Below are 24,679 nucleotides of genomic sequence, written 5' to 3'. Positions count from 1 at the left end.
GTACACTAGAGTAGGCTTTTGAAGGAAGATTTTGCTGGACCACAGCCTCCCCCTCTGTAAGATTTAACTCATCCAAGCCCCAGCATTACATGTTTGCTGCTATGATACTCTATACTGAGATTTATGACAGTAACTGTACTGCTTAAGAAACAGATTTGCAATGAAATTAGTAATCCTGCCCATAAACAGGAACTGATTCCTAGAATTATTAAGTTATATCATTTTTATGCACTTACTGCTGTCTGCTTCATAAAGAAATTGTTCAAAAAGGATCAGAAAACCATGAGTGCTATTTGCCTCTGAAATGTACACTGATCCAATTAAAATAAGTTCAGCAGTCACCCAGTAATGCAGATCTGTACCTTGCAAACATTAAGGTGTTCTGAAAATCTTACTATCAGGTCTACCACAATAAAAGCAGAACACAAGCAAACAATTTGGAACACAGCTTTCAAATGTGGCACTTTGAAAGCTAATTAAGGCCTACCTAGATCAGACCTGGGTGCTTAAGCAGAAATACTATGCAGGGGAAGAACATTCATGTATGCACACTTACAAAACCATGAATATTTAGACCCTGCACTTCACTAAGATGCCAGCATTGGCTCATCACTTAGGTGAAGATCTCCAGTCTTGAGAGGATCACAAGCAGCCCCCACGCTCCATACTTTCACCTCAGCTGACAAATGCAGTTTAACTTCCTGTTTGAAGTAGTCATATGGAACATTTGACACTTCCAGAGAAATCACATGTGAAAACACTGCCTACTGTTTGCACACTGCCATACAGCTTAAAGAGAGCACACTAAAGTAATAAGGAGGCAAAGAGACATCTACAAATCATCCCTGCTGTGAAAATCCTCCATTTGATCAGCTCTTTGCAACAGGTTATAAATGTCTCCCATCTACTCAGCACTGGTTACTGACAGGACAAGTTTCTTCATGCTGCCTATCTGAATGCCACTGTCCCCTCACAGGCACTTCCCAAACACAGCACTAACACACTGAGAACAAAACAAAAATAAGGCATGTAGGCCTCTTAAGTCTGGTAGTTAATGAGTATCAGTAACCATCAGGCATGCACGTATTATTGAAAATCAAGAGAAACATTTGATATGTTTAAAATCGTACATATACATATATATGCACTCATATATAGATGTATAACATTACATACATAACTGTATGGGTGTGAGAGGAAGAGAGGAAGTACCTGTGATCTACCATTTATTTGGCAGTTAGGTAAATCAGTGTTAGGAACTGTCTGACACTTACTAATAAGGCTGTCTGACCACATCTTATCCAACCCCAAACACATGCATAGCACAAAAGTTCCTGACCTCAGAAGTATTTTGGCAGACCTGATAAAACAACATTTTATGTAACCCACTCCCTTACATTTCCCAAGCAAAAGGTGTGCTTCTCTCCAACACAGAGAATAATTTTCCTATGCATAACCTGAAATTTATCACTACAGTTTCTCGGTACATTGGACTCATCTGCCTAATTATATTTGCAGCAGCAAACTATCATAGCAGTGAAATCAATGGAGCAGCAATAATTTACATCATTTCATACTTTGTTGCTAAAGCTCAAAATTGCAATATATCTGATATCTGATCTCCATTTCTAGGAGTCTACTGAAGTTCCTACTCTTGACTCTTGATTAACTAATTTCAACAAATGGAGGACAAACTCTTCAATTCATCCAAAAGATCCTGTAAGTGCAAAGAATGTTTGTCTTTGGTAGTCACATCTAACCTCCAGGGTCAGCAGAACAAGAACTGGCATTTCATATGCATGAGGCAGCATGTGCGCGTGTGTCCCTCACATTCCTGAGTAATAAGAACCAGTTATTTTCCCAAGGGGAAAAAGGAAAAAAAAAATAAAAGAAAAAAGAGGAAAGAAAAAAAGAAGGAAAAAAAAAAGGAAACAAGAAAGAAAAAATGAAAAAAAAAATTAAAAAGGGGAAAGAAAGCAGAAAAGAAGTTAAAATAAAAGTACTATATACTCCATACTGGTTTTTTTCCTAGTATCTCAGCACTCCCCAGAGCAAGCGCTGAGCAGAGTTTAGATACCGGCTGGTAGTAAGGTCAGCTTTCCCTGGCCAGGAGAAAGCAGCATCAAGTGAAAGCGAAGAAAAGGGAAGGAGAGGAAGAAGGGAGGTAACCAACACTTTTGTGTTGGGGGGTGAGGAGGGGCTGAGTGGTGACAGCATGCAACAGGAAAAACTCAAGCACAAAGGTTAATTACAGTTTGCAACCTCAATCTGTGACACACCAATAACTATGGATCCAACACTACTTTTCCCCTCCATACTTGTAAGAACTCACCTTTGTTCATTCGTCCCATTACTGTCAACTCAAAATACTTGCTGTTGTCAGCTGATGAATACAGCCCAAATATGGTGGCTGTGCTCTTCGGCTGCAGTTTGAATGTTGAGAGGAAGTACACATCATTCAGCGTAGGATCACCAAGTGCTTGTTGCAAGAAATTTGTTACCACTCTCTTGTTGGAATATGGAAGAAGATCAAAAACTGAAAAATAAGTGAGTTTTATAAGCAATTTAAATACAATAACAACCAAAGAAGAATGTAGTCTGAAGCCACCCACCAGAGATTGTACACTCTTCACTATTTCCAGATGGATACTTCAAAATAAAACCAAGTCCTATCTAAAATAAATAATACTAAACCAAATACTAACAACAGGAAAATCACCTTTAATCAAGTCCAACCTTCCTGGTATTGGCAAGAACATTGTAAGCAACCTCATCAAATGGAAGATATCCCTGTCCATAGCAGAGGAGTTGAACTAGATGATCTTTAACTGTCCCTTTCAACCAAAACTATCACATAATTGTATCAAAATATCATACAGATTTTGTTGTGGCTGGTCATAGTTTAGCAACATGTTTAAAGAGGAATTATGGACAAGTTACTAACATAGAAATACTCTTTCAACTGAGATACTCAAATAGTTTCAGGTATATTCTTCTCTTCTGAGGATGCACTGCAATCAAAGGCTTTTTTACTTATTTCTGCTTTCATAAAGTCAGATGCCTGTGTTCGCATTTTATTTAGACTCAGAATCCAGCATCAACATTTCCAGACAGATTTCAGTACTTATCCTGAGAACCATTCGATGGCATTTTCAGGGCACCAATTAAAATGCTAAAAAGCCAGGTAGGCAATGTGATACGACGTTCATAACTGCCCTCTCACTGATTCCACTGACTTCTCAGGAGACATATTATGTAAGTAAGACTCATCTTCCCCTTCTGGCACAGATAACAAAGACAGACATGTCTGACAAAAACCAAACCAAAACAAAAAAACCCTGAAGGCATAGTGAAAGCTGTTTCATATTTTGCTTTTAATTTTTGCACAATGCATCTGCAAAGAGTCTAACATTATACTCTGGCATATGTTACCGACTCAGCTTACGGCACTGCAGCAACAAACTGAGGATTTCCTCAATGTTCCTAGCTCTGTAATATCTCCAAAATCTATAATCTACTCCACTAGGCTTCGTGACAATCTCCTTTTTCAACCCACTGCTATTAACACAGTAGGTATGTAACCACACCATTCCAATAAAGTCTGGTTAATTACTATCCACACGTTTTATTTAAATTTAAGAGCATACTTAGCCATTGTATACCACTGCCACTCCACGGGCCTTTCACAGCTGGGCCATATTTTTATCCTAGATCAGCACAATACTTAAGGGCTGCCACTGGAGAAGAGCCCTAACACCTCTTCTCTGCTGGGAGGACAGCAATGACAGCTTTTGTGTCCTGCTTTTATTCAAGCCTGTGGTTGTACCACTCAGTTTAAATTTCCAGGCAAAAAAACCCCAGAGGGCCTTTGCAAATGATTCTTTCCTATGTACCACAACCTCAAGTTAACTAAGGTGACAGGGCATCCTACTGATCAAGTGCTTTCATACCCTACAAGCAAGAGACAGAAGAGTTTTCAGAGCACACAGACCTATGCAGAGCCATGTGGAAAAGTCTTTCTCTTACATTAGAGACTGGGTTTGTGCTGCTTCCACTGCTCTTCCTGCAGCCTCTGTTCATCCACTCTATTGCCAATTCAAAACAAAACAAAACAAAACAAAACAAAACAAACAAAAAAAAAACAAAAAAAAAAAAAAAAAAAAAAAAAAAAAAAAAAAAGAAAAGAAGGGATTTTTCCCTTTTTCCCTTTGTCTCATAAAACCATTGATATACAGAAAGTCACCTAAGTCTACATTTTCATGGGGTCCAATGATCCCGTTACTGCACTGAGAGTTTTCAGGACAAAATACAAAAAGCATCAGGCCCTTGACCCGCATACACTTGCAACACTGCTGTCAAACAACTGAGAAGTGCATATCTGAGACAGACGTTGTCAAAGGACTTATTTTTTATTTAGTTCAGACTTACAGATTTATTTAGTACAGATTTACAGCTTCTGGCCCCACTGTAATCAGTGACCCAAGCAGCAGAGGCAAAAGGCTGAGTATTTTATCACATTTAGTGCGCAGACAGCAAAGCCCAAGCAAGAGACCAAAATGCAACTCACTACTCTGTACAACAGCATTTTGCAGGTAATAATAATTCGTAAAATACAGCTGTGATATCTCATTTGGAGCACCACACTGCAGTACTTAAATCTCTGACAGCACAAAATACAGCTACACATTTTGTTCAGTCCTTCTAGATCTATTGTTGGATTTTATATCAATTCCAGTGAGACTAATTATTTCACTAATTAATTAATTGTTTTTAAGTGAAACATTTAAAAGTACAGGAGGAATACTGTAAAAGTAATGATTAAGCACTGACAAACATGTCTAATCTTACAGAAAAACATGTCTAATCTTACAGAAAATATTTATTGAAATTTTTAATATTTTCATATTTAAATGAATGCTCAAAGTGGTTTGGTAGTTGCCTTCTATAAAGCACAGTCAGGTGCTTTGGAACACTCTTATTCAACCCTCTTTTGGCTTATCTTCAGTGACCAGTAAGAAGACACAGTATGTTATCAGACCCATCCTTTATCATATATTACACACATGCCAGCAAAACAGAGGAGCAATGGGAGTATGAAAACTCATGTTACATCCTCAGCTGGGCTGGCAGAAAGAGACTGCTCCTAGACCTTTTACAAAGACAACTGCTTGTTTGGAAGGAATGAAGGGAAAAAAAAAGCTCCACAAGGATTTCATTTTTACAAAAATCTTATCTTTAAGTATGTCTCCCTGGAAAGCCAGATTTGAAAACAAACAGATTGAAAAGGGCTATTGAAGCTGAAAGGCACAAGCAGCTGGTTCCAATCCGTGCAGTGAGCATGGACCTGGGCATGTCTTCAAGCCTGAGTGTGCATACCCACACTGGGCTAAGATGAAGTTATGTTTCTGTCACAGCTAACCACAAATGCAAACACTGCTGAAGATAATTAATTATACCTTAGATACCTAGAGTGAAATCCTAATCTCACTGAAAAGATTTCTGACTGAAAGTGAAAATTCCACGTGTTGAGAGTGGGGTCTTTCTCTAGCCACTGCCCCTGACAAGTTTGAAATCTGCCCCTATTTTTTTAAATTCAGCAGGGGTCTACTTCTCAATATGACAATTTTCTGAAATATTTTTCCATCAAGAAGGACTTTAATAAAGGCTTTTGGAAATGCAGTTGAATTACTATGGCTTTTACATCAGCTTCACTTACCTAAGGAATTAACTATGGAATTAACTAAAGAATTAACTTAACTAAGGAACAGACTGAACCATCAAGCATCATTTCCTAAGAGAATAGAGACTGTTAAAATTACAGAGGGAACCAGGAGCAACTTTAAGGCTCCTGGCATGGCACCAAATTACGACAACTGCTGCACTCAGCAGCTGAGCTGGTTACAGTCACAAGCTGCTACGGGAAAGCAATACCACTCACTGAATGCATGCTCTAAGAGAAAGCAGGTCCTGAGTTACTACATGCATAACATTGCCAATGTAATGCTGGATACACAAGGTACCTGGTTTTGTATGCATTTCATAAAGCAGAGTTTTCCCGAATAATTTTAACAGCTTAGCCATTCACTTCTCATTTATGAGAACTCGGAATTGCGAAGTGCTCTTCGGACATTCAACAAACCCTATTAGCACACCTATAAAATCAAACCACATTTTGCTGATTGAGCGGCTACACCGCCACCTCCTCCACTTCCCACCGGGAGTCCGGCGGCGCCCAACACGGTCGGGGCCGGGGGACTCAGCGGGCGGTCTCCGCTCCCCGCCGGGCTCAGGCAGCCCCGGCTGCCCGCCACGGCTCCGGCTGCCCTCGCACCTGCAGAGCTGGCGTCTACACAGCCCCGCTTCCCGCCCCTGCCAGCACCGGCTGCCGGGGAGCAGGCAGGATGCTGCAGACCCACAGCCGTCCGGGGTGCAGGAGGGGTGCAAGAGCGGGTTGCTGAGCCAGGGGCGGAAGGGCCCTTACCTCGGGGGGCGTGCGGGGCGGCGCGACCCGGGCAGAGCTGCAGGGCGAGCGGCAGGAGCAGCAGGGCAGCGCCGCGATGGCACCCCATGGCGCCCGCGGGCCGGGCCGGGCCGGGCCAGGCAGGGCAGGGCAGGGCAGCGGAGGACGGCGAGCCGCTCCACTCCGGGACCCGCCGTTTAACGGGGGAGGCCCCGGGTCCGGGGAGGGACGGCAGCAGGCGGCAGGCCATTGGCCGGGCTCCCCCTGCCCTGGGGGCGGGCGGGGGCCGCGGAGGGGTAGCGCTGGGCCGGGCCGGGCCCCCGGGTGCCGCGGTGGGCATGGCCGAGCCGAGGGTGGACCGTATGTGCCCGAACCCATGTCCGTGGGGGTGTCTGAGTCCGGGCAGAAGCCATGTCCTGCGAAATGTGCACCTGCCGGGACACCGGATGGAGCCCGCCCTGGAAACCGACACGTCTTTAAGGGCATTGAATTCGAAATAGATGGTGATGCTCTGGCATCTGGGCTTGGTCTTGGTAGGATTTTAAGTCATTTACTTTTCGTGGCTAAAGCGTGTCACCAAAAGGGATCAGATGTGCAGATTGTAGACTGGTGCAAGAAGTCAGGTTTTTAGAAGACTGACGGGCAAAGGGAGGAATATATCATCTGCTTCTCCATTTAGAGAGCTCAGGAGCATTCAGAGAGCTCAAACTGGCCAGACTGAGGCTACTGAAAAAGGTCTCCTGTCGTAACAGCCCTCCAAATCTGATGACTTAAGCAAATGCAGTTTTTCATAAGACCACCTGCTTTCAACTACAATAATTTTCAGTAATATGTATACCCGCAGGAAGTCGTCTTATTGTTTTCCCTTCATGAAATTCTACCCTCTGTGTGGCTGACGTTAAGAAAAGACAGGACAAGAAGCAAATCAAGCAAGCCTTCGGGGCTAAGTCACTTTCCAGTTTCTGCCATGCCCACTTGAAACCACGCATCAGGCAGGGCACCCTGTACACCTACCCCCAGTGCTTTCTGGTCACAAAGGAAGAAGGGACCCCACGGTAGTGAAGAGCAACATGGCGCTTATCCCTCTCTGCCAGCATGTGGTGGATTTGCCAATATGCTGCATGTCCCTTTTTGTCCTGTTCCTCTATGCCACAGCCCTTCAGCCGAACCTCTGTCACCGGGGAAGGCAGGAAACTGTGGCTGGCCTCCTCGCAGCTTGCTACCCAGTAAGCGGTTGGAATAGCTGGAGCTGTCTGACATTATTTACATAATAAAAAGAGGGGCAACAATAGGAGGGAAATTTTATGTTAAGTGCGCAGTGTTGATTAATGTTCAGTGACATCAGCCTTGGCATATACATCTAACGAGCACGGCCCAGAGCAGCCCTGGGGGGCTCACTGTGTGGGAGGCAAGGCAGAGCGCATTGCGGGGCCGCGGCTGCGGGCCGCGCTGCAATGGGTCTGCCCGAACAGCACCGGCACCGCGCAGCGCTTGGGACTGGGCTCCTCTCCAACGCAGGCACAGTGGGATATTCGAATACCTTCAGCTGCTCTACACTCACATGCCCTTTTATTTGCCGTCCCCGCATGGTATATCCCCATATAGCACATCTTACTGCTTTGGTAATTAGTGTAGCAGTGTTGACCTTCTCCTTCAGTTGCTCATTTCTTCTGCCTGTAGTCAGGCTGGAGGGTGCTCCCTCGTACCCACTGTGTCTCAGCACAGTGCTATTGCTCCTCCTCACCCTGCTGGTCTTTCAGATATTTCTCCACAGAGTAAGAAATGCCTCAGCTTCACTCCCACCTTCCCTGTCCCTGCGGTGGAAGTGACAGGATGATGTGGTGGTGTCAGCAGGCTGGCAGGGAGCTGCACAGCGGACTGAGAAAAACTGAGCAGCAAGTGCAGGGAGCTGTGGGTCAGGGAGAGCCACTGAAAGTGGGCAAGAGCAGAAAGCAAGGAATTGAAAAAAAAAAAACAAGTAGGAAGGTCTTACAGTGCCACAAGCCCCATAAAAATAAGTCTCAGTCCCGAACTCATCCCCAGCCTAGAGGATGGAGACAACACAGTTGGTGCAGAGTCTAATATGTGGACCGAGAGCAGCACTAATGTCACTCTACTACCTGTTAAGTAGAATCCCTTCACCACCACATTCGTTGAAAACATGGGCTTAAATGCCTTACACAAAAACATCATGAAGAACTGCAAAATCATCACAGTTCAGTATGAAAGTATTTAGTGACTACAGCAGACCAAAAAAAGGAGGTAAAAGGATAGTGAAATTTTGCTTTCACCTAAGGGAATACTAACAAATACTTGCAGCAATTTATTATGTCATTTATTAGAGTTCATTAAAAAAACATACGTTTTCTTGAAAAATTCCCTTTTTTTGTAAAAAATATTTAAATAATTCTATATCTTCCCATTTTCCACTTCTGATTCACTGAGAGTGGGGTTTCTTGCACTGATGCTGATGAAACCTATGGCAGGGCCATCTTGTTTGTAGCATTTTGTACTCGTTAGCATCAGATCTGTGAAAGTCATGTTCTGTTCTTGCTCTACATCTTCTTATTCTCATGCTTATTCACCAAAACTGAACAAAAAAGCAACTTTGGCAAACAGAGCATGCTGCACAATATAAAATAAATGAAGGGAACTGGTTCACAATGTATATAAGCAGAAGCTTCAGTCCATGTTTGGAGGACCTTAGCCAGTACATATAAAGGTTACTGCAATTTTTCTGTTTTTCATTATTGGTTATTGGTTTATGTTGGAGATAGAAGGGGATTTTTTGTGCTGAAGCACACCTTCTTTAAGGGACTTTCAAAAATGACAATGTTCATCTGCTGTCTGGAAGGAACTATTTGACATTCTGATTGTCATTTTCAATAAAAACAATGGAATATTAGATACTGCGTTTCCAGTCCTGTGTGTTCTCTGAAGTACAAACTCTAGCTCAACTTTTTGGAGGTTAATATCTTGGATAAGAATAAAAACGTGGTTATTTATTGGATATTTTGTTTTCAAGAAACTTTCATAAAGCAAATAGCATTTTGTAAAGAATTTTCTTACAGAAATATATTACTGTAATTTTTATACAGCATCTGCAAGTAAACCTCAGCCATTAAAATATTTTTCCTTGAATACTTTATATAAATCAAAAAACTTCTAAGCATACATAATGCAGAGAAGCTGCCAATATTGTAGATTTTGCTTTGGAGAAGTTTCCATGACTTGTTCGAATTCCAAGTAGTGGAAGTAGAAAGAAATCCCTTCTGCTTAATTTGGTTTTCATCTTTTGCTCTTAATAAGCATTAGGAGATTCACTGTTTTTATGGAATTACACGAGTGATTAAAAATCAGGATTCACGGGCAATTATGATAAAGAAGTCTTAATACAAGTGAAATTTCAACTCTACTATACATCCTTCCATATTTATGTTGACAGTTCTGGGTTTGATCCTGCCACATTTTCATGAAAAATTTGTATACTGTTTCAAACACAGGTGTCAGAAGAAGTTTAGCTTTTTCAAAAACACAAAACGAAGCCCTGCATTTTCGAGTCAAGGCGTCTCTCCATTCTCCATGCACCTATTTGCCTTTCATTTGCACTAATAGGAATTCCACTCAGGCAACCAAGAGGAAAAAGTTCCTGAAGAGCTTTTGGTTGGGGGAGGGAAGATGCAGTTTGCCTTTTTTTTTTCCATCTTTGCTCTGGATGCCACAACAACCCAGAGATTAATTGAGCCCCAAGGCAATGCAAAGAACGTTTACTCTCCTGTTTACCTCCTAAGCCTTTTTGAAGCCTGCCTTGGGAAGAGTCATAAGCTGGCTCATCCTATTTACAGAGGCATATATGTGGGATATGAGGGATCACAGCTGTTCAAAGCCACCCTTGCCCCCAGAGCTTGCACCTCTCAGCCAGGCAGTCATACAGTGAACAGGCCAAAGCGAAGTACCTGGACAGGCTGGTTAAAAGTTAGCTGGTCCCTGCAGGGAGGAAAAGAGAATAAAGTAATCCTTAAGGAACTCCTTAAAGACCTTAGGAACCTCTCTACAGCGAGAAAAGTAATGCTGCTTTTTTTTTTTTTTTTTTTTTTTTTTTTTTTTTTTTTTTTTTTCCCGAGGAAATAAATGGATACATGTTTCTTCTCCCATGTGCTTAATTCAGTTCCTCAGGATGACCTCGGGTCTCTGCTGTAGAATTTTATCACAATACTTTCTGCGACAAAGTTCACGCAGATCTGAAACCATGGATCTGGAGGGGGGCAGGGAGGACACATGGAGTTTTGCCCTTCCTCGCCTCATGTCTTTATGCCCAGAAGAGCAGGATGAGGGTGGTCAGCTCAAGGTTTTCTTCAGTCAGTGTGAGATATTTTTTCCCTTGTGTGGGACGGATGGAAACATTTGACTTACTATTTAGATGTTGCTGTGGTATGCCTGCACAAACGCTGAAAACAGCTGACAACTTGGTGCTTTTAAAGGTGCCCAGTGAGAGCCCACACTGAATGGGTTATCATTATAACCTGGTTAAAACTGGTACCATATGATCAGAGTTCCTTATTTTTAAAACCAAATTGCTGATGACTGCCCTTCCCATCTGAGAGAAAGACTTTTTTTTTTTTTTTTTTTTTTTTTTTTTTTTTTTCTCCTGTGGAAGGTCACAACACGGAGTGTAACAGAGCCAGAGAGCTGAGGTTCGGCGATGCTGCAGGTTCAGCCCAAACTATTTCAGGCGCAAAACGATGGCGCTTCTTGGGGGGCAGCGGCTCGCCACAGCACAAAGGCTCCGGGGCCGCCAAACCCCCCACACCACCCCCTCCCTGGGGCCGTCTCAGCTGCGCTGATCGAGTGAGGGTAGGACACTTTCCCCAAAGCGCCCAGGTAACCGCGGCCCCTCAGGTGCGGACACTCCCCCGCCTCCTTCTCCCGCCCCGAGGCGCGGCCGGGGCCCTTGGGCGCCGCCATGCGAGGGCAGCAGCGCCGCGTTTGTCGGTCCGGCGCGGATGGCGGACAAGATGGCGGCTCCCATGGAGCTGAGCTGCTGGGGAGGCGACTGGGGGCTGCCGTCCCTGCACCCGGAGTCTTTAACCGTCATGGTAACAGCCGGCGGCCGCCACCCGCCCCGGGATGAACGGAGGGAGGGAAGAAGAGAGGGACGGCTCGTCCGCGGCACGGCTGTCCGCGGGGCTCTTCCCCCTCGGGCAGAGGCGTCGCCGCCGGGGAGCGCGCCCGCTCTCGTCACCCTGAGGCCGAACCGGCGCTGGGTGAGGGGAGCGCAGCTGCCCCGGGGCGCTGCGGGGGGTGGGAGGCGGCGGCTGCGGTTGGGGCAGCGGCGTAGCCTGGCGGGGCAGCAGCGTGGCCTCGGGGCCCTTTCCCCGTAAGGAGCCACCGCGGCGCCGACCTCTGTGTCCCTCCCCCGCTGAGCCTGCGGGTATGGCTGCTGCCCTTGGAGAGGGCGTTGTGGCTTCCCGGGGCGGCCTGGCCTGGGCCTCAAAGAACGGCGTTTCCTAGAAAGGCTTTAGGGCACCGAAGACCGGCTGAAAGCAAATGCGCATTTTCGGTATCGGCGCGGTATCGGCGCATTTGCTTTTAGCCGGTCTTCGGTGCCCAAAGCTGCTTAAAACAGTGCTGCCTTACACTTTTCTTACACACAGCGATTGAATTTCTCCCCCTCCCACCCCCGCTTCCCCGCGATCTTTATTACAGGCTTATGCCAAATTTTCTGGTGCTCCCCTGACGGTGAACACTGTAAACTCTTGGAGAGCTCCAAAAGGTACCTCCTCTGCGTTGGTGTTTTTTTTTTTTTTGTTTGTTTTTTTGTTTTGTTTTGTTTTTTTTTTTTTTTTTTTTTTTTTTTGTTTTGTTTTGTTTTGTTTTTTTTGTGTGTTATTATTTCGGTCGTAGGCAGGTTATAAACACGGGTTCTAGTTTCTGCACTTTTTTTCCCCCCCTGACTTTGCTTAGATTTTGTGTAGCCCAGTCAAGGCTGCCTGCTTTTATGATACATTTAAAGATGACTTTTTGCAAACAAGTGTGATGAATTTGCGGGAGCAAAATAATGAAGGACATAAATAACAGGCCTCAAACAAGGCTTCATTAAAATGTGTAGAGGTGAAGCAGTAGACAGCAGAGCAGTGGTGCAAAATAGATACCTCTTTCTATCAGTGTGAATTGTTGGTGCTCTGAAGGCAAGTTTTTAAGCTCTTTTCACATTTATTATTACAGTTAGTCGACTTGTGTATGGAAATAACCTTCTTTAATTATACATAATGTAATGTGCTGGTACAGTTGGAAGTGGAATGTGAGCCTCATAGAGTATAGCTTGCAGCAACTGGGATGTTTAGCACCCTGGCACATAAGAGAGGTTGACTGGGAAAGGGTGACTGAACAACCTAGTTGGCAGGGAAGTTGAAAGCAAGGTATCAGAGAGGACTTCTTCATGTTGGATACTTCTGCTCATTGCTCTTCTGTTTACTCAGCACTTAAGTTACCATCTTGTTGTATTCCAGCGAGGCAATATTGCCGCAGGCTTTAAGTTATTTATGGGAGCCACTTCCTCACTTTAGACATTACTGTAGTCATGCAGAAGTTGCATCTCTGACTCCCTTTTCAGTGTGTTTGTTTTCTGTTAGCAGAACATGTCAAGAATATCTGGATATACTTCCCAAAGCTCAATGGCTTTCTTCATAGCCAAAATACACAAAATCCATTTAAAAATTCCTATTTGTAAGTGTTGCTGATAATTAATTATTTAATAATATGTCACAGTACAGTCACGTTAGGCTCATTGTGGCACATAATGTTGTGTATGTGCTGTAAGATAGCCCCTGTTAGCAGATTTTACAGTCTGCAGTCTTTGATCCTGTACTCTGATGAGTGAAGGCTGACAGTAAGCTTCTGACAGAATATTGTTTGATTCTGGAATGTTTTGAGAGAGCAGGTGAACTGAGTTGGAATTTTTGTCTTACCATGAACATCTGAATTCCAGACAAGCAGACTGGTTCTCAAAGTATCAGATATCTAGCAAAAGACATTGGCTTCACTCTGATTTGATCTGGGCCCTTTTTAATGTATTGTTATTAATGAAGGCCACAATGCACTAGATCTATTTGTGGAATTTGTGGATCTTGGTGGAATTCCCCTGATATGTAAAGCTTGGTTTATGCAGACATGTTAGGAAGATCTAAGCATCCAATGGAGAAGAGGAAAATGATGAAGTGACTGATTGCTTTCTAGTTGTGCTAGAACTTACCTGTATAAATTGTTGAGTCTGTTCTTAATGCTTTCCAGGAGATGTACCAGTCTTGGTATCAGAAGACATTGTTATTTCTCAGCCAGCAAAAATACTAAGCTTCTTAAGAAAGCAGGTATGTAGGTCTCTTAAAATATTTATTTTCTTTACCTTGTAGTGACTCCACATGTCCCCTGTATGCATCAACACAGGCTTCTGAAAACCTGGAACTCAGTTCAGACCCAGTGCTTTCCTGATTTTATCATTCATGTGTGAAGATTTCAAATGGTGGATAACCTTGCTGTTTGAAAGTTTGATTGATAGTCACATGAAATATTTTAAAATACACATGAGAAAATTGCACATTGAAAAGGGAACAAACTGGCCTTAATTGAGAAGTTACTCGGTGAGCACCCTGCTCCTAATTATGCCACTTTTAATGTCATTTTGGCTTTGCAGACCTAGCATATGGTTTGGGAAATGCAGTTTTAACTTCTTGGATGTGTAACTGTCTGCCAGTGCTTTGTTTTTTGTTTTTGAAGGATAGTACATCATACATATTTTTTTTTTTTAAATCTACATAGTTTTTCCATATCTTGTAGCTTAAAAATGTCTTGCAGGTATTTCTTGATGCATGTCATGTTATTGTGTAGTCAACTCTTTGTGGCCTTTTGCTCATGTCTCAATGTTCTAATTGTATATGATTTCTTCTTTTCATAAAGTATAAAAATGTCAAATAAAGCATGGCATAATCTTTTTATTTCTTAAGATGGTCCTCCAGCCCACTATTCTGCTTTTACATTGATACTTAGTTCCTGCCTAGTTATAAGAAAATTATCTGATGAGTGCCATGTTAGTGACACTTTAAATCATTGGGGAGAGAAAAAATCTGAAAACTGCATTTCAGATGAGATTTTAGACAGTTGTTTTAAAATTCAGAAGTTTCATAGCCATTTGAATACTAAAGATTCCTCATGCTGGGGAAAAAAAAGTTTAAGTATTAGAACTGAGTTGTAGTGTAACAATATAACCTGAGTTAAAGTATAACAATAATATGCTTGCTTTTCACATAACTAATAATAAGGGTCAGCACTGACTCTGTATTTCTAAACTGATGAAGTGAATCTCCTGAAAAAAATCTGCCCTGAAAAAAACTTACCAACCCTTTTCATGGACCTTAAAAGGGTCTTGTGAAAGAATGAGAAGTTCAGGCAGCTGTTGCAGCATTGATTTAGCTGTGCCTTTGGTCCTTTATATTGTTACCATCCAGTTTCTAAACTTCTAGAATGATAATTAAAAGCAAAGGATAGGAATGCTTGCCTTTTTTTTTATGCTTATAGCAGCTGAGTGCCAGGTGCTTTTTCAAAAATACAGATGGGGGCTTGCCAGAGGTTTACTACAGCCCTACTGAAAAAGTACCTCTGTGTTGCTGGACAGTTGCTTGGAATGTAATGGAAAGGAGACACGAGTTATTTTGAGAATAAGAGCACCCAAAAATCTAAGTATGGGAACGTGGGAAAGGAATTTGCAAGAAGGTTTAACATAGCTGTCTGGAATAAGTAAAAAAGTTGTAGTGAGCACATGCTTTCTGTCCAACAAAATGTTGCTATATTTACCAAATCAATAGCTTTGAAGCAATCAATTGAATAAATTTTGAATTGATAGTTTGAAGCAACTTTGGGTGGCATTGATCATCTTTTTGGAAAGTCTGGTGTAACACTGTTTGTAGCATATGTTGTGTTGTTTTTGTTTTTAATTTGTAGAAGTATAATGCTGATTACCAATTGTCTGCAAAACAAGGAGCTGATACACTGGCATATATTGCACTACTTGAAGAGAAACTGCTTCCAGCTCTAGTAAGTATCTGGAAATACTTTATAGTGGTCTCAGTGTTTGGAATTGAATGCTACAAGAGGCGCCTAATGTGAGAGAAAGAAAGTCTCTCAACTGTAGTTCTGACTGGAATGTATTTGCTTTGTTACTTCAGTTTTGGAAATACTTCCTAGCAACTTTTGAGAAGGGAGGAAATGTGTGTTTGTTGGGTGTGAAGTAATAACAACGAATTTATGAAAGATGTTTAAAAGGGCACCTATTAATGTTCTTTCTTCAGATACTTTTTGGGAAGCAGTATCACAAAACCAGCTTATTTCGACCTTTTTTGTTCCATTTAATTATTTTGAAAAAGCTATGGGTAAAATGTGTTTTGTGTGATGTGGGGCATAAAAGCCTTTTGAACTGTTCAGTTAGAACTTTTGAGAAGTTAAAATACCCATCGATAGTTTCATTCTTCAGTTCTAAATAAAACATGGCCACATGCCCTTACCAATTTAGAATAAATACATCAGGGTTGTAAAAATTCCCAGACAATGGATCTCTTTAATGACCTTGGCTTCAGTTTGTACAGGAAAAAAATGCTCTGACCGGAAGATACCATAGGCTAGCTGCTTCAGCTGACCCACAAGGTTTCAAATTCATAATTTCATACTATCTTTTATTTTAAGATTCATATAAATTAAAGCCCCAAATCCTAAGAAGTTCGAACCTGAGCCTGTATGTCTGCAGCTCTTTTGGTAATATATTTTCTGTATACAGTGTGTGGGTACAAGTGTGTGTAAGTATATAAACATACACCAATATGAACGTGCATTTAGATTTCTGTAATTTCTTTGTAGTTTTTCTTAGGTGGAAGGTAGCTGTTGCCTTAATTTTGTAGTGCTACACTCAAAGGATTACTGTAATATGTACTAATTAAATATATATACTATGTATATATATCCTAATCTGTATATATAGTTTATCAGCATTAGGATAATCCTTCATGGAGCCTGATTGCTTAAATCAGAGTAATTCCCGATGCTTCTGCTTCTCTGACAGGGATATTATACATCAAGCTTTTAAGATATATCTAGTATCCAGATTCCATTAATATTCTTCCTTATTTTGATTCAGCTGCACACTTTCTGGGTTGAGGCTGAAAATTACTGCAGTGTGACAAAACCATGGTTTGCCTCAAGAATTCCCTTCCCACTGAGTTTGTATCTGCCTGGAAAGATGTCCAGGGAAGCTCTGAACAGGATCTTGCTGACCAGGGGAGGGCCTCCACTCTACAGTCTCACTGAAGTGGAAGCACAGGTGAGTGTTGTGTGCTGAAGAATTTGTGAGTTGTTGATGTCAAAGACAAAAACTGGAGCAGTCTAGCATGTTGTCAAATGATGAGCAGTGCTTACTACCCTTTCTACATGTAGAGTTCTTAGACAGTCTTGTGTCTTTTCAGATATACAGGGATGCCAAGGAGTGCCTAAATCTCCTGTCGAAGAGATTGGGAACATCTCAGTTTTTCTTTGGAGATATGTGAGTGTGATTTATTTGGGGTTTTTTATTTTTTTCCCCCAATGACCAATAAAACAGGTACCACGTTACTCTTTGTGCTAAATAGATCTTTGCACTAAAGCAATGTGGCGTCTTCCTTATTTTTCTGTAGAGAAGCAGATGCTGCCTACAACTGCTAGGAAAACTTGAGATGCTTGATGAGTTAGTGTAGCACTGCACTAAAGAATGCTTTTCTAACCACTGAATGTCACCTTGTTTGCTTGTATAAAGAAAAAAATTCTTTAAGCCTGAGGTGTTACTGCAGCCTTCATGGGAGGGCAGAGGTCTGGGAACACTCCTCTTCCTGTGGTGAAGAACATGAATATGGCAGAGCAGGGAGAACATATTGCCAGCAACACAGTGTCAACAGATCTTAAAAAAGATGATCTCTTCCTCTAGCCACTAGAGTTGGACTGCTTCATGAGAGAGGATCCTGCCCACCTGGCCTACAGGTTCACTGTTGTGGTGACAGAAATGTGTTTTAGAGCAGCTTGCTCATCAGCATATGTGGCAGCATGACTGGATTTAAATGCTGAATTTACTCTTTCAGCTTGCCAGCATGTCTGTAGTTAAGAGATGCTGGAGTAAGTTAATAGTTTGTAGAAAGCATTTACTGGGTTGATATGAAAAGATGGAAGCCAGAAGAGCTGACTAGGCTGTCTTGATTTCTGTATAACATACACAGAAAAAGGCTTGTAAAGCTGTTAATGTCTTCATTTTGGGATTTTGTTTTGGTTTTGTCACTCTTCAGGCCTACGACCTTGGATGCCTATGTGTTTGGTTTCCTTGCACCGATTTATAAAGTGTGCTTCCCCAGAGTACAATTACAAGAGCATTTGAAACAGCTTTCCAATCTGTGTCGATTCTGTGATGATATTTTAACTTGCTACTTCAGGTTAACTGTCTCAGGTAAGCTGTGTTTCTTTACCCCTTTTTGGCATGTATAGTCTTGTTTGGATTATGACTCCAGGTCTGCAAACTGAGGCAGAATTAGATTTCATGTAGTTTATGCTGGGGCTCCTGTGGAGAAATGAGGTAGAGAAACTTGCAAAGTTGTGCAGAAAGGACTGAAAATTAAAAGCAAGGCCTAATACTCAGTAGTTTCTTCCTGTTTCTATGCTGTGACTTGTGTTTAGTGCTTCTGTTTTTCTCACATGGAATGGCTTTTCCCCTTGAATTCTTCTCAGGTTAAAATTACTGCATGAACTTTCTCTCCAATGTGGATTTAATTTTTGAGAATTTAAAAGCCTTTGTAAATTCCTTTTCACTCTTCATCTTTCTGCCTTCACTCTCTAGGCCACTCTCCGGCTGGACAGGATACAGCAGATGCTAATCTGCAGAAACTCACACAGCTTGTAAATAAGGAATCCAACTTGATTGAAAAGGTTACTTTTGCTTCAGTCTCTCATTTTCCTCCTTCACTGCAGTTCATTCACAGATATTCTTGTATGGCAACGGCAACTGTACACTGGACATTTCATTTTAATTGCCTTTATTTATTGAGTCACTCAGTGGAAAAAATTGTCATTTTTAAAGGAGAAATTAACAAGCCTTGTATTTAAAGAAAGCTCTTCTTGCTCCCACTTAAATGCTGTTGTTACTAACCTGCAGTCACAGTTTCTCCTGCTTGTTCTGTGTCTAGCTTTTATTTCTTTATATTCTTTGTTTCCAAGGGTGTCACTCAGAACCTATCAAAATCTATTCAACTTAGTTGAAAATTGCAAGTGAAGAATGTCTTCTAATGCAGACAGAACACTTTACCTAGAAGAGCAGAAGGCACCTCTTCCTAAAAAAAAGATTGGTGTATGAAATAGGTCTTTAATAGGTCTTTAATTATGACCAGCTTCTGTAGCACTAGGTATTGATCATAGCTCCTCCTCATGACACAGGGGTGTGGCTGTGGAAATTTTAAGGAATGGTTTACAAAAAACATTTGTCAGGTGTTATTTATTTAAAGCTGATCCTACCTTGAAGAAATGGAGTGGGCTAGACAGCTTCTGGAGATCTTCTCTGTGCTGTCTTTTGTGATTCTAGTTATTCTGTAGTAAATAAACTCTTTTGGTACCACATTATTCACAGGGCATTAGATTAATTTCCCATGAAAATGTGAAGTCTTTATATTTGAGATTAATTTTAGCCTGTCTTTGAAAAAGTCTTATCACACGTTCTTCAATAAATACTTCTTGAAATGTGTAACTCATCTAAATTTACTCAGCACCTGAAGAATATTTTTGAGAAAGATTTCTTCTTGGAAAGTGCTGATCATGTGTTAGTGGTTTTGACTTTCAGTCTGCTTTCTAACAGTGTTTGGCTGTTGTGTAAGATTGGAACTTGGACCTCTAAGAAGTTAGCAGTGTTGCTTTCTTCAGTAACCATGAGGAAATTGAGCAGAAGCACACTTATTTATTTGTTTGAGTTTGATGCACCATATGCTAATTGAATTAATAGCCAGTGTAACACAAGCAGATATTTGGGAGCAGAAAGGAACCAAGGCATCAGCTTGGCTGGGCCTGAATTAAAAAATACCACAGACCAGTATTAATGACAAACAGACTAATCATATAATCTGCATTCTGCTGCTTGCCAGATCCGGCTCTCATTGTTTCCCTGCAGATGGATGACAACCTTCGAAAGAGTCCTCAGCACCCCCCTCGGAAGCTATCAACACTCAAGCTGGCTGCAGGTGGAGAAGAAAGCAGTCCATTGAATCGTTTGTCACCTTGACAGCTTTTGTTGCCCATACACGTGTTTGCCTTCAGCTCTTCTGGGCGTCACAGTAAATTTTTTCACACGAATGTCATTTTGCAAGAGAAGAGCCTGCTAATGCCTATGAGTAAGGAAGAAATAACACGCTACAGTCGCCTACCTACCTGTTCTTTTAAGAGATTGCATAGTTCAGACTGACCACACACTGAGCTGGGGCTAAAGTAAACAAGACGCTTGTTGCTGCAGATGTTAAAGTGATTTTGTACAGCGTAGTTCTGCCTCTAGCCTAGCAAAAATGTTGACCAAAATTTAAGTTTCCACTTACGGAATGTTCACCGCTATTTTATTGTGTGGCTTTTGATTTTACTGTAATCATGTTACTTACTATATGTGAGTGGATATATGGGTATATTCTTTTATCTGCCTGGAAATTACAAAGTTCAGTTGCACAATTGGTGAAAAGTCAGGAAAATACGAAATGGCAGCTGAGAAATGAAAAGCAGTGCGAAGAAGTTAAGTATTTACTGTTGTATTTTAATGAACACTTTTAAGTCTTGCTTTTTTTTTTTTAAGGTTGTTTTTATTTTTGAAAGCTTATTATGTTATACTTTGAGGCAGATTGCTGAAGTGTGTGTGCTTTGAGGAGTACAATTATACACAATACTGTCATTTCACAGGTACTTGGTATTAGTCCGGTGTGAAACAGGCTTAACCAGTGCACCTGTGCCAAAATGGGGATACATAATTTTTATTTTATTGTATGTGTGGGATGACTGTTCTGTTTTTTTGCTTTTTCTTGCCAAATCCAAATCTTCTTCCATTCAGCTACTAGTCACATTTGAGATACGTAGATAAGTTATTTCCTATTTATACAGACAAGACTGTAGATTGTATACATATTGTACTTTCAGATTCAATATGTAAGGAATGTAACATTAACATTTCTTAATTATAATTGAAATGTTTGATTTCTAATGAGCACTTTAAAATAATGTTTAAGCTTCACGCTCTCATTGTTGATTTGTTTCAGTGATCTGAAATTAATCTAGCTCATTCATGGTAATTGTATAGCCTGACAGTCCACTACTTGTAAAAGTAAGTAAAATGTCTAAAATTTTTACTGCCTGTGAGGTTTAAATGAGATGAAGCCACATGGATTTTCAAAGTCTTTAATTTATAAACATGGCTAAATATATGAAGATTATGCCTTAGTTTGCTGCTTTTGTGAACATGTACACTCAGTCATAAAATCTCTTTGTAAAAAGGTCATTGTTCCAAGACTAAAATTTTGGATTTTTAGTGGAGTTTTGGTAGGGTTTTCTATGGAAATAATGCCAGGTTTTTGAACATTTTTATTTTTCCATGTGAGAAGGTTTATCTTGTCCATAAAAAAGTCAAAATAAAAACTGCTGACTTATAGACCAAGAAATTGGAATGAGTTAGCATGAATGTGAGGTCAGATTTTATATTTTATTGCAACTCTTCAGTACCAGTCCTTTCTTTCAGCACAACAGCTTTTGGGAGGGGAAAATGGGGATGCACAGATTTTTTAATCTTATTAAACTTGAGGTTCGGGCTGTGTGTCAGCAAAATTTTGACAAACAAATGCCCAAGTATAGCATTTGGATAGCAAAGGACAACAGGGATAGAGATTACAGCAGACATTGCCTGTAATAGTGCTCACCATCCCATACAACCAGTGAGGTGGCACAGGTGTGCACTTTCTGGTTTTACTTTACTCTGGTCATCTCTAATCTTGGCAAACCAAACTTGCCTATTAGTTTACAGGCATGTTTTGTGTGCCTGAGTTTTGAAACTGTGGAGTTAACTGTGTCCAGGCATGGGATCAGTTTGAGTTCGCTGCAGCTGGAGCAGTCAAAACTCCTTGTCTGGATAGTGGAGAATGACAGGATCTAGGTGTGATTCCTCTCTGTAAAGCAGGTACCTAAAATTGCAGAGTGAATTGAGTCCTGGAAATGTGGGTCTCTGCTGAATGGTAGCTACCTGCCTTGGCTGGAATGAAAAACTGGCCTGATTTCTGTTTTGTTTTTTTTTTTTTCCCTCCAATGCCTGAGTTTGCAGGTGTTCTGTAAACAAAGGAGTCAGCAGTTCTGGCCAAGCAGCAGTGGTGAGGCTGAGAATCTTGTGTGCACCCTCCTTCCTGTGCAGAGCCACAGCTGCTGTGTCTGCTGCAGCACTGCAGTCTCAAAATACGGGGCTTTGTGTGCACCTGCCTGCAACACATGAGTGCAAGGTACATCCCAGGGTTGCCGTTGCCTTGTTGCTTACCAGAGCAGCTGGGGAGCCTTCCCCTCACTTCTCTCTCCCTGAAAGGTGCTGGCTGTAAGCAGGTTATTACCTCCTGGAGCCACTCATCTAGCCTGCCACACTTTCCCTTGGGGGAAAGGCTGCCAGTTATAACTGGGGTGAACTGTTCCAGCAGGTTGCAAATGCAACACCCCTGCTTCCAGCCAGTCCTGTAAAAGCTAAGTGTAGAAACCTTTATGGTTCTGCCATGGGTTTCTGTTAGCTGGCTGCAGGAACATGTGTATCCCTGAAGAAATGGCCTGAATGAATTGCTACAAATACGGTCTATTTTTAACATTTCCATGACATCTTAAAAAATGTCTTTTCCACTCTGAAAATGTTTTTATGTTAGGCTTTTAACTAACACTTAACATAGTGGTGAAGTCACATCACTTTTACTAGTGTAGCTTAGAAATGAACTCCATTAAGAAAAATACCCGTGTTTGTTTGATTCCTGGTTAAAATGGTTTCCAAACTCACTTGAGTAGATTTCCTCGCTTGCATGCTGTTATTCTTGGCATTGCAATAGGAACCACTCATTGTGTTTTGTTCTTCTTTCTTAGAGAAAGGCAGACCAGCTTTTTACACTAGCCTGGCAAGCTATGCTCTAGCTCGGATCTGGCTGGCCTGTGCTGTTGGCAACCAGCTCTCCAGTCCCCACTGTACTTGCAGACTGTATGGGCTAGCAAGGCATAGCATATAAAAACATAGCTTTTAACAGTACAAATGTCCAGTTTCACAGTCAATTTAGTCTGCTGTGACAGGTTAGCCTGATGCAGCAAAATGCTCCATAATCCTGCTCGATGCCAACCAGTGCCAGTGAAATGACAGATTCTGATGCACTTGTTGAAGCACTGATGCAGGATTGTGGCATTCAGCACAGCAGATGGTATTCAAGAGCTATGCAAGGTTGAACTGGTTAAATACCAACACACACGGACCAGAGCTTTCCACTGGGCATCTGGCCACTGTCCTTACTCAGCCCTGACTGTGTCAGTGGAAGAGCCACCCTCCTCCACCTGGCTGATCCAGGCATGAGAGCCACCCTGTGTGCTCTGGTCCGTGTTGTCAGGAGCTGTCAGGTGGGTGCCTGCAGAGCAGCAGCTTTAAGCAGCTTTGGCTGATGAAGCGTTTTGCCCCTGGAGGAGTTAAGGGAGCACCCATGAGGGCAACTTTGCCTGCAGAGGTTGGGAGTGGTACTGAAGCTGAGAAGGAGAGAAGGGAAGGAGAGAAGTGGCTGAGCACAGGCAGGTTTCTGGGTGAGAAGCTATTCCTCTGGCCCAGCCTTGCCAGGAGTATGCCCATGAGATGTCTGGCATCCAGGCCTCTTGGCAGCATGGCTGTTCAGCATCTGTATGAGACCCAGCTGTGCAGTGATAATGATGATGTGGGGCTTTTGTAGTACCCAATGTCCTTGTCTGGGCAGAAGGGGAAAAGCCAAGTCCCACTATACTGGTCTCCTTGTACTAGGAGACATGGCCAGCACTGGGGAGGGCTGGGAGCAGCCCAATCTGCAGCAGATCTGTGTGGCTTCCAAGCAGGAAGGGGAGTTCCTTCACAAGTTCAGGGGTGCGTTGAGACCAAGAAGGAAAGAAGGAATCACAGATTCATCCAGATTGGAAAGGACCGCTGAGATCGTCAAGTCCAACCCTTAAACCACTACCACTGTGGAGTTGCAGTGTCCCCTGTACCATGCTGGTTTGCTGTTTCTACCTGGAGGAAAGGTCCTAGGAACAGATCCTACGTCGCAAGAGAAATCACATGGGGTTGGAGTGAGAAGCTGGAAAGGAGAAGGAAATAGGTTAGCAAGTGAAAGTCTCCAGGGGCATTTGCTTTCATCACAACCCGTTGTCTGAGGGATTTATCATTGTCACAGTACCAGGGACTGTGAAAGACAGCCTCATTAGCTACAGTGTGCTGCTCTTGTGGGCAAGAGGTGGGTAGAAACCAGTGACTTGTTGCAGGTTTTGAAAAATTAGTGAATAAATTACTTGCAATGTACTAAACCAGTCTGCCTCAGTGCAAGCCTATTGAGTTTTGTTAAAAGCTAAGCTGAGGTCAAGAATCAGTGATGGGACAGCTTCACAGAAGTTGTGATAGGGCAACTCCATAAAAGTAAGATCTTGCAGTAAATCAGCTTATGGCTTAAGGCTGTACTGCAGTACTGTTCAGTTCCTTTTTGCTCATTTCCTCATAGAGACCACATGGGTTTTTTATTATGAATGTCAATGTTCCAAATTTTTACAATGTTGGAATACTGCATGTGGGGCCTGTTAGTGATTTACTGTACTTGAAATACAGAATGTTCTTGGTTCTTCACTGAAACCCAAAGTGCAGCAAAATTGCATGCCCTGGGTACGAAGCAGCTCGTTAAGTAGACTCAGTCCCTATGTAAGCATCCGGTGCTTAGCTCAAATTTGCCAAGCCATTTTGACAAGGTGGCTGGGCAGCCTGCCAGTTCACACAAACACCTCGAGGTTTTTGTTTCCATTACTGTAGAGGTGAGAGAGAGAGAGAGTGAATGCTAACAAGTGTGAGTCTCTGCAAAGCTACAACTTGCCCACAGCAGCCTTCAGGTAATGGAGATGGGAGCCTGTGATTCCAGC

General features: G+C 42.1%; 2 protein-coding genes across 5 annotated transcripts in view; one reads left to right on the top strand and one right to left on the bottom strand.

The window, feature by feature from the left end:
- Nucleotides 1-6,569, bottom strand: part of THBS4 (thrombospondin 4) — a 36,422-nt gene extending 29,853 nt beyond the window's left edge. The window contains exons 1-2 of the mRNA XM_030467072.1: nt 6,482-6,569; nt 2,333-2,536 (exon numbers count right to left, since the gene is read on the bottom strand). Of these exons, the coding sequence (XP_030322932.1) occupies nt 2,333-2,536; nt 6,482-6,569 (292 nt within the window). The remainder of the gene's footprint in view (nt 1-2,332; nt 2,537-6,481) is intronic.
- Nucleotides 6,570-11,419: 4,850 nt separating this feature from the next.
- On the top strand, nt 11,420-21,183 carry MTX3 (metaxin 3). Of its 4 annotated transcripts, none has more exons than XM_030467907.1 (9): nt 11,420-11,556; nt 12,167-12,233; nt 13,751-13,827; nt 15,455-15,547; nt 16,641-16,823; nt 16,966-17,042; nt 17,812-17,969; nt 18,357-18,445; nt 19,674-21,183. In XM_030467907.1, exons 1-9 carry the CDS (start codon nt 11,464-11,466, stop codon nt 19,782-19,784), a joined length of 948 nt encoding a protein of 315 aa, XP_030323767.1. In that variant the 5' UTR covers nt 11,420-11,463; the 3' UTR covers nt 19,785-21,183. The 4 variants fall into 4 exon arrangements, with proteins under 4 accessions (XP_030323767.1, XP_030323766.1, XP_030323769.1 ...); XM_030467906.1 differs by having other exon boundaries at nt 11,455-11,556; nt 19,648-21,183; XM_030467909.1 differs by lacking the exon at nt 18,357-18,445 and having other exon boundaries at nt 11,455-11,556.
- The last annotated feature ends 3,496 nt before the right edge of the window (nt 21,184-24,679 follow it).

The sequence above is a fragment of the Calypte anna genome, chromosome Z, assembly GCF_003957555.1.
Source record: "Calypte anna isolate BGI_N300 chromosome Z, bCalAnn1_v1.p, whole genome shotgun sequence".
Classification (NCBI taxonomy): Eukaryota; Metazoa; Chordata; class Aves; order Apodiformes; family Trochilidae; genus Calypte; species Calypte anna.
Note: the sequence above shows the minus strand (reverse complement) of the source record. Positions and strands in the feature narration are given on the sequence as shown.

Excerpts from the sequence above, each read along its gene's own strand:
- MTX3 (XM_030467906.1), top strand. The coding sequence starts at position 11,464 with ATGGCGGACAAGATGGCGGCTCCCATGGAGCTGAGCTGCTGGGGAGGC. Across the intron at positions 15,548-16,640 it reads AGAAACTGCTTCCAGCTCTA|CTGCACACTTTCTGGGTTGA; the intron begins GTAAGTATCTGG and ends ATTTTGATTCAG. Across the intron at positions 17,043-17,811 it reads CAGTTTTTCTTTGGAGATAT|GCCTACGACCTTGGATGCCT; the intron begins GTGAGTGTGATT and ends GTCACTCTTCAG.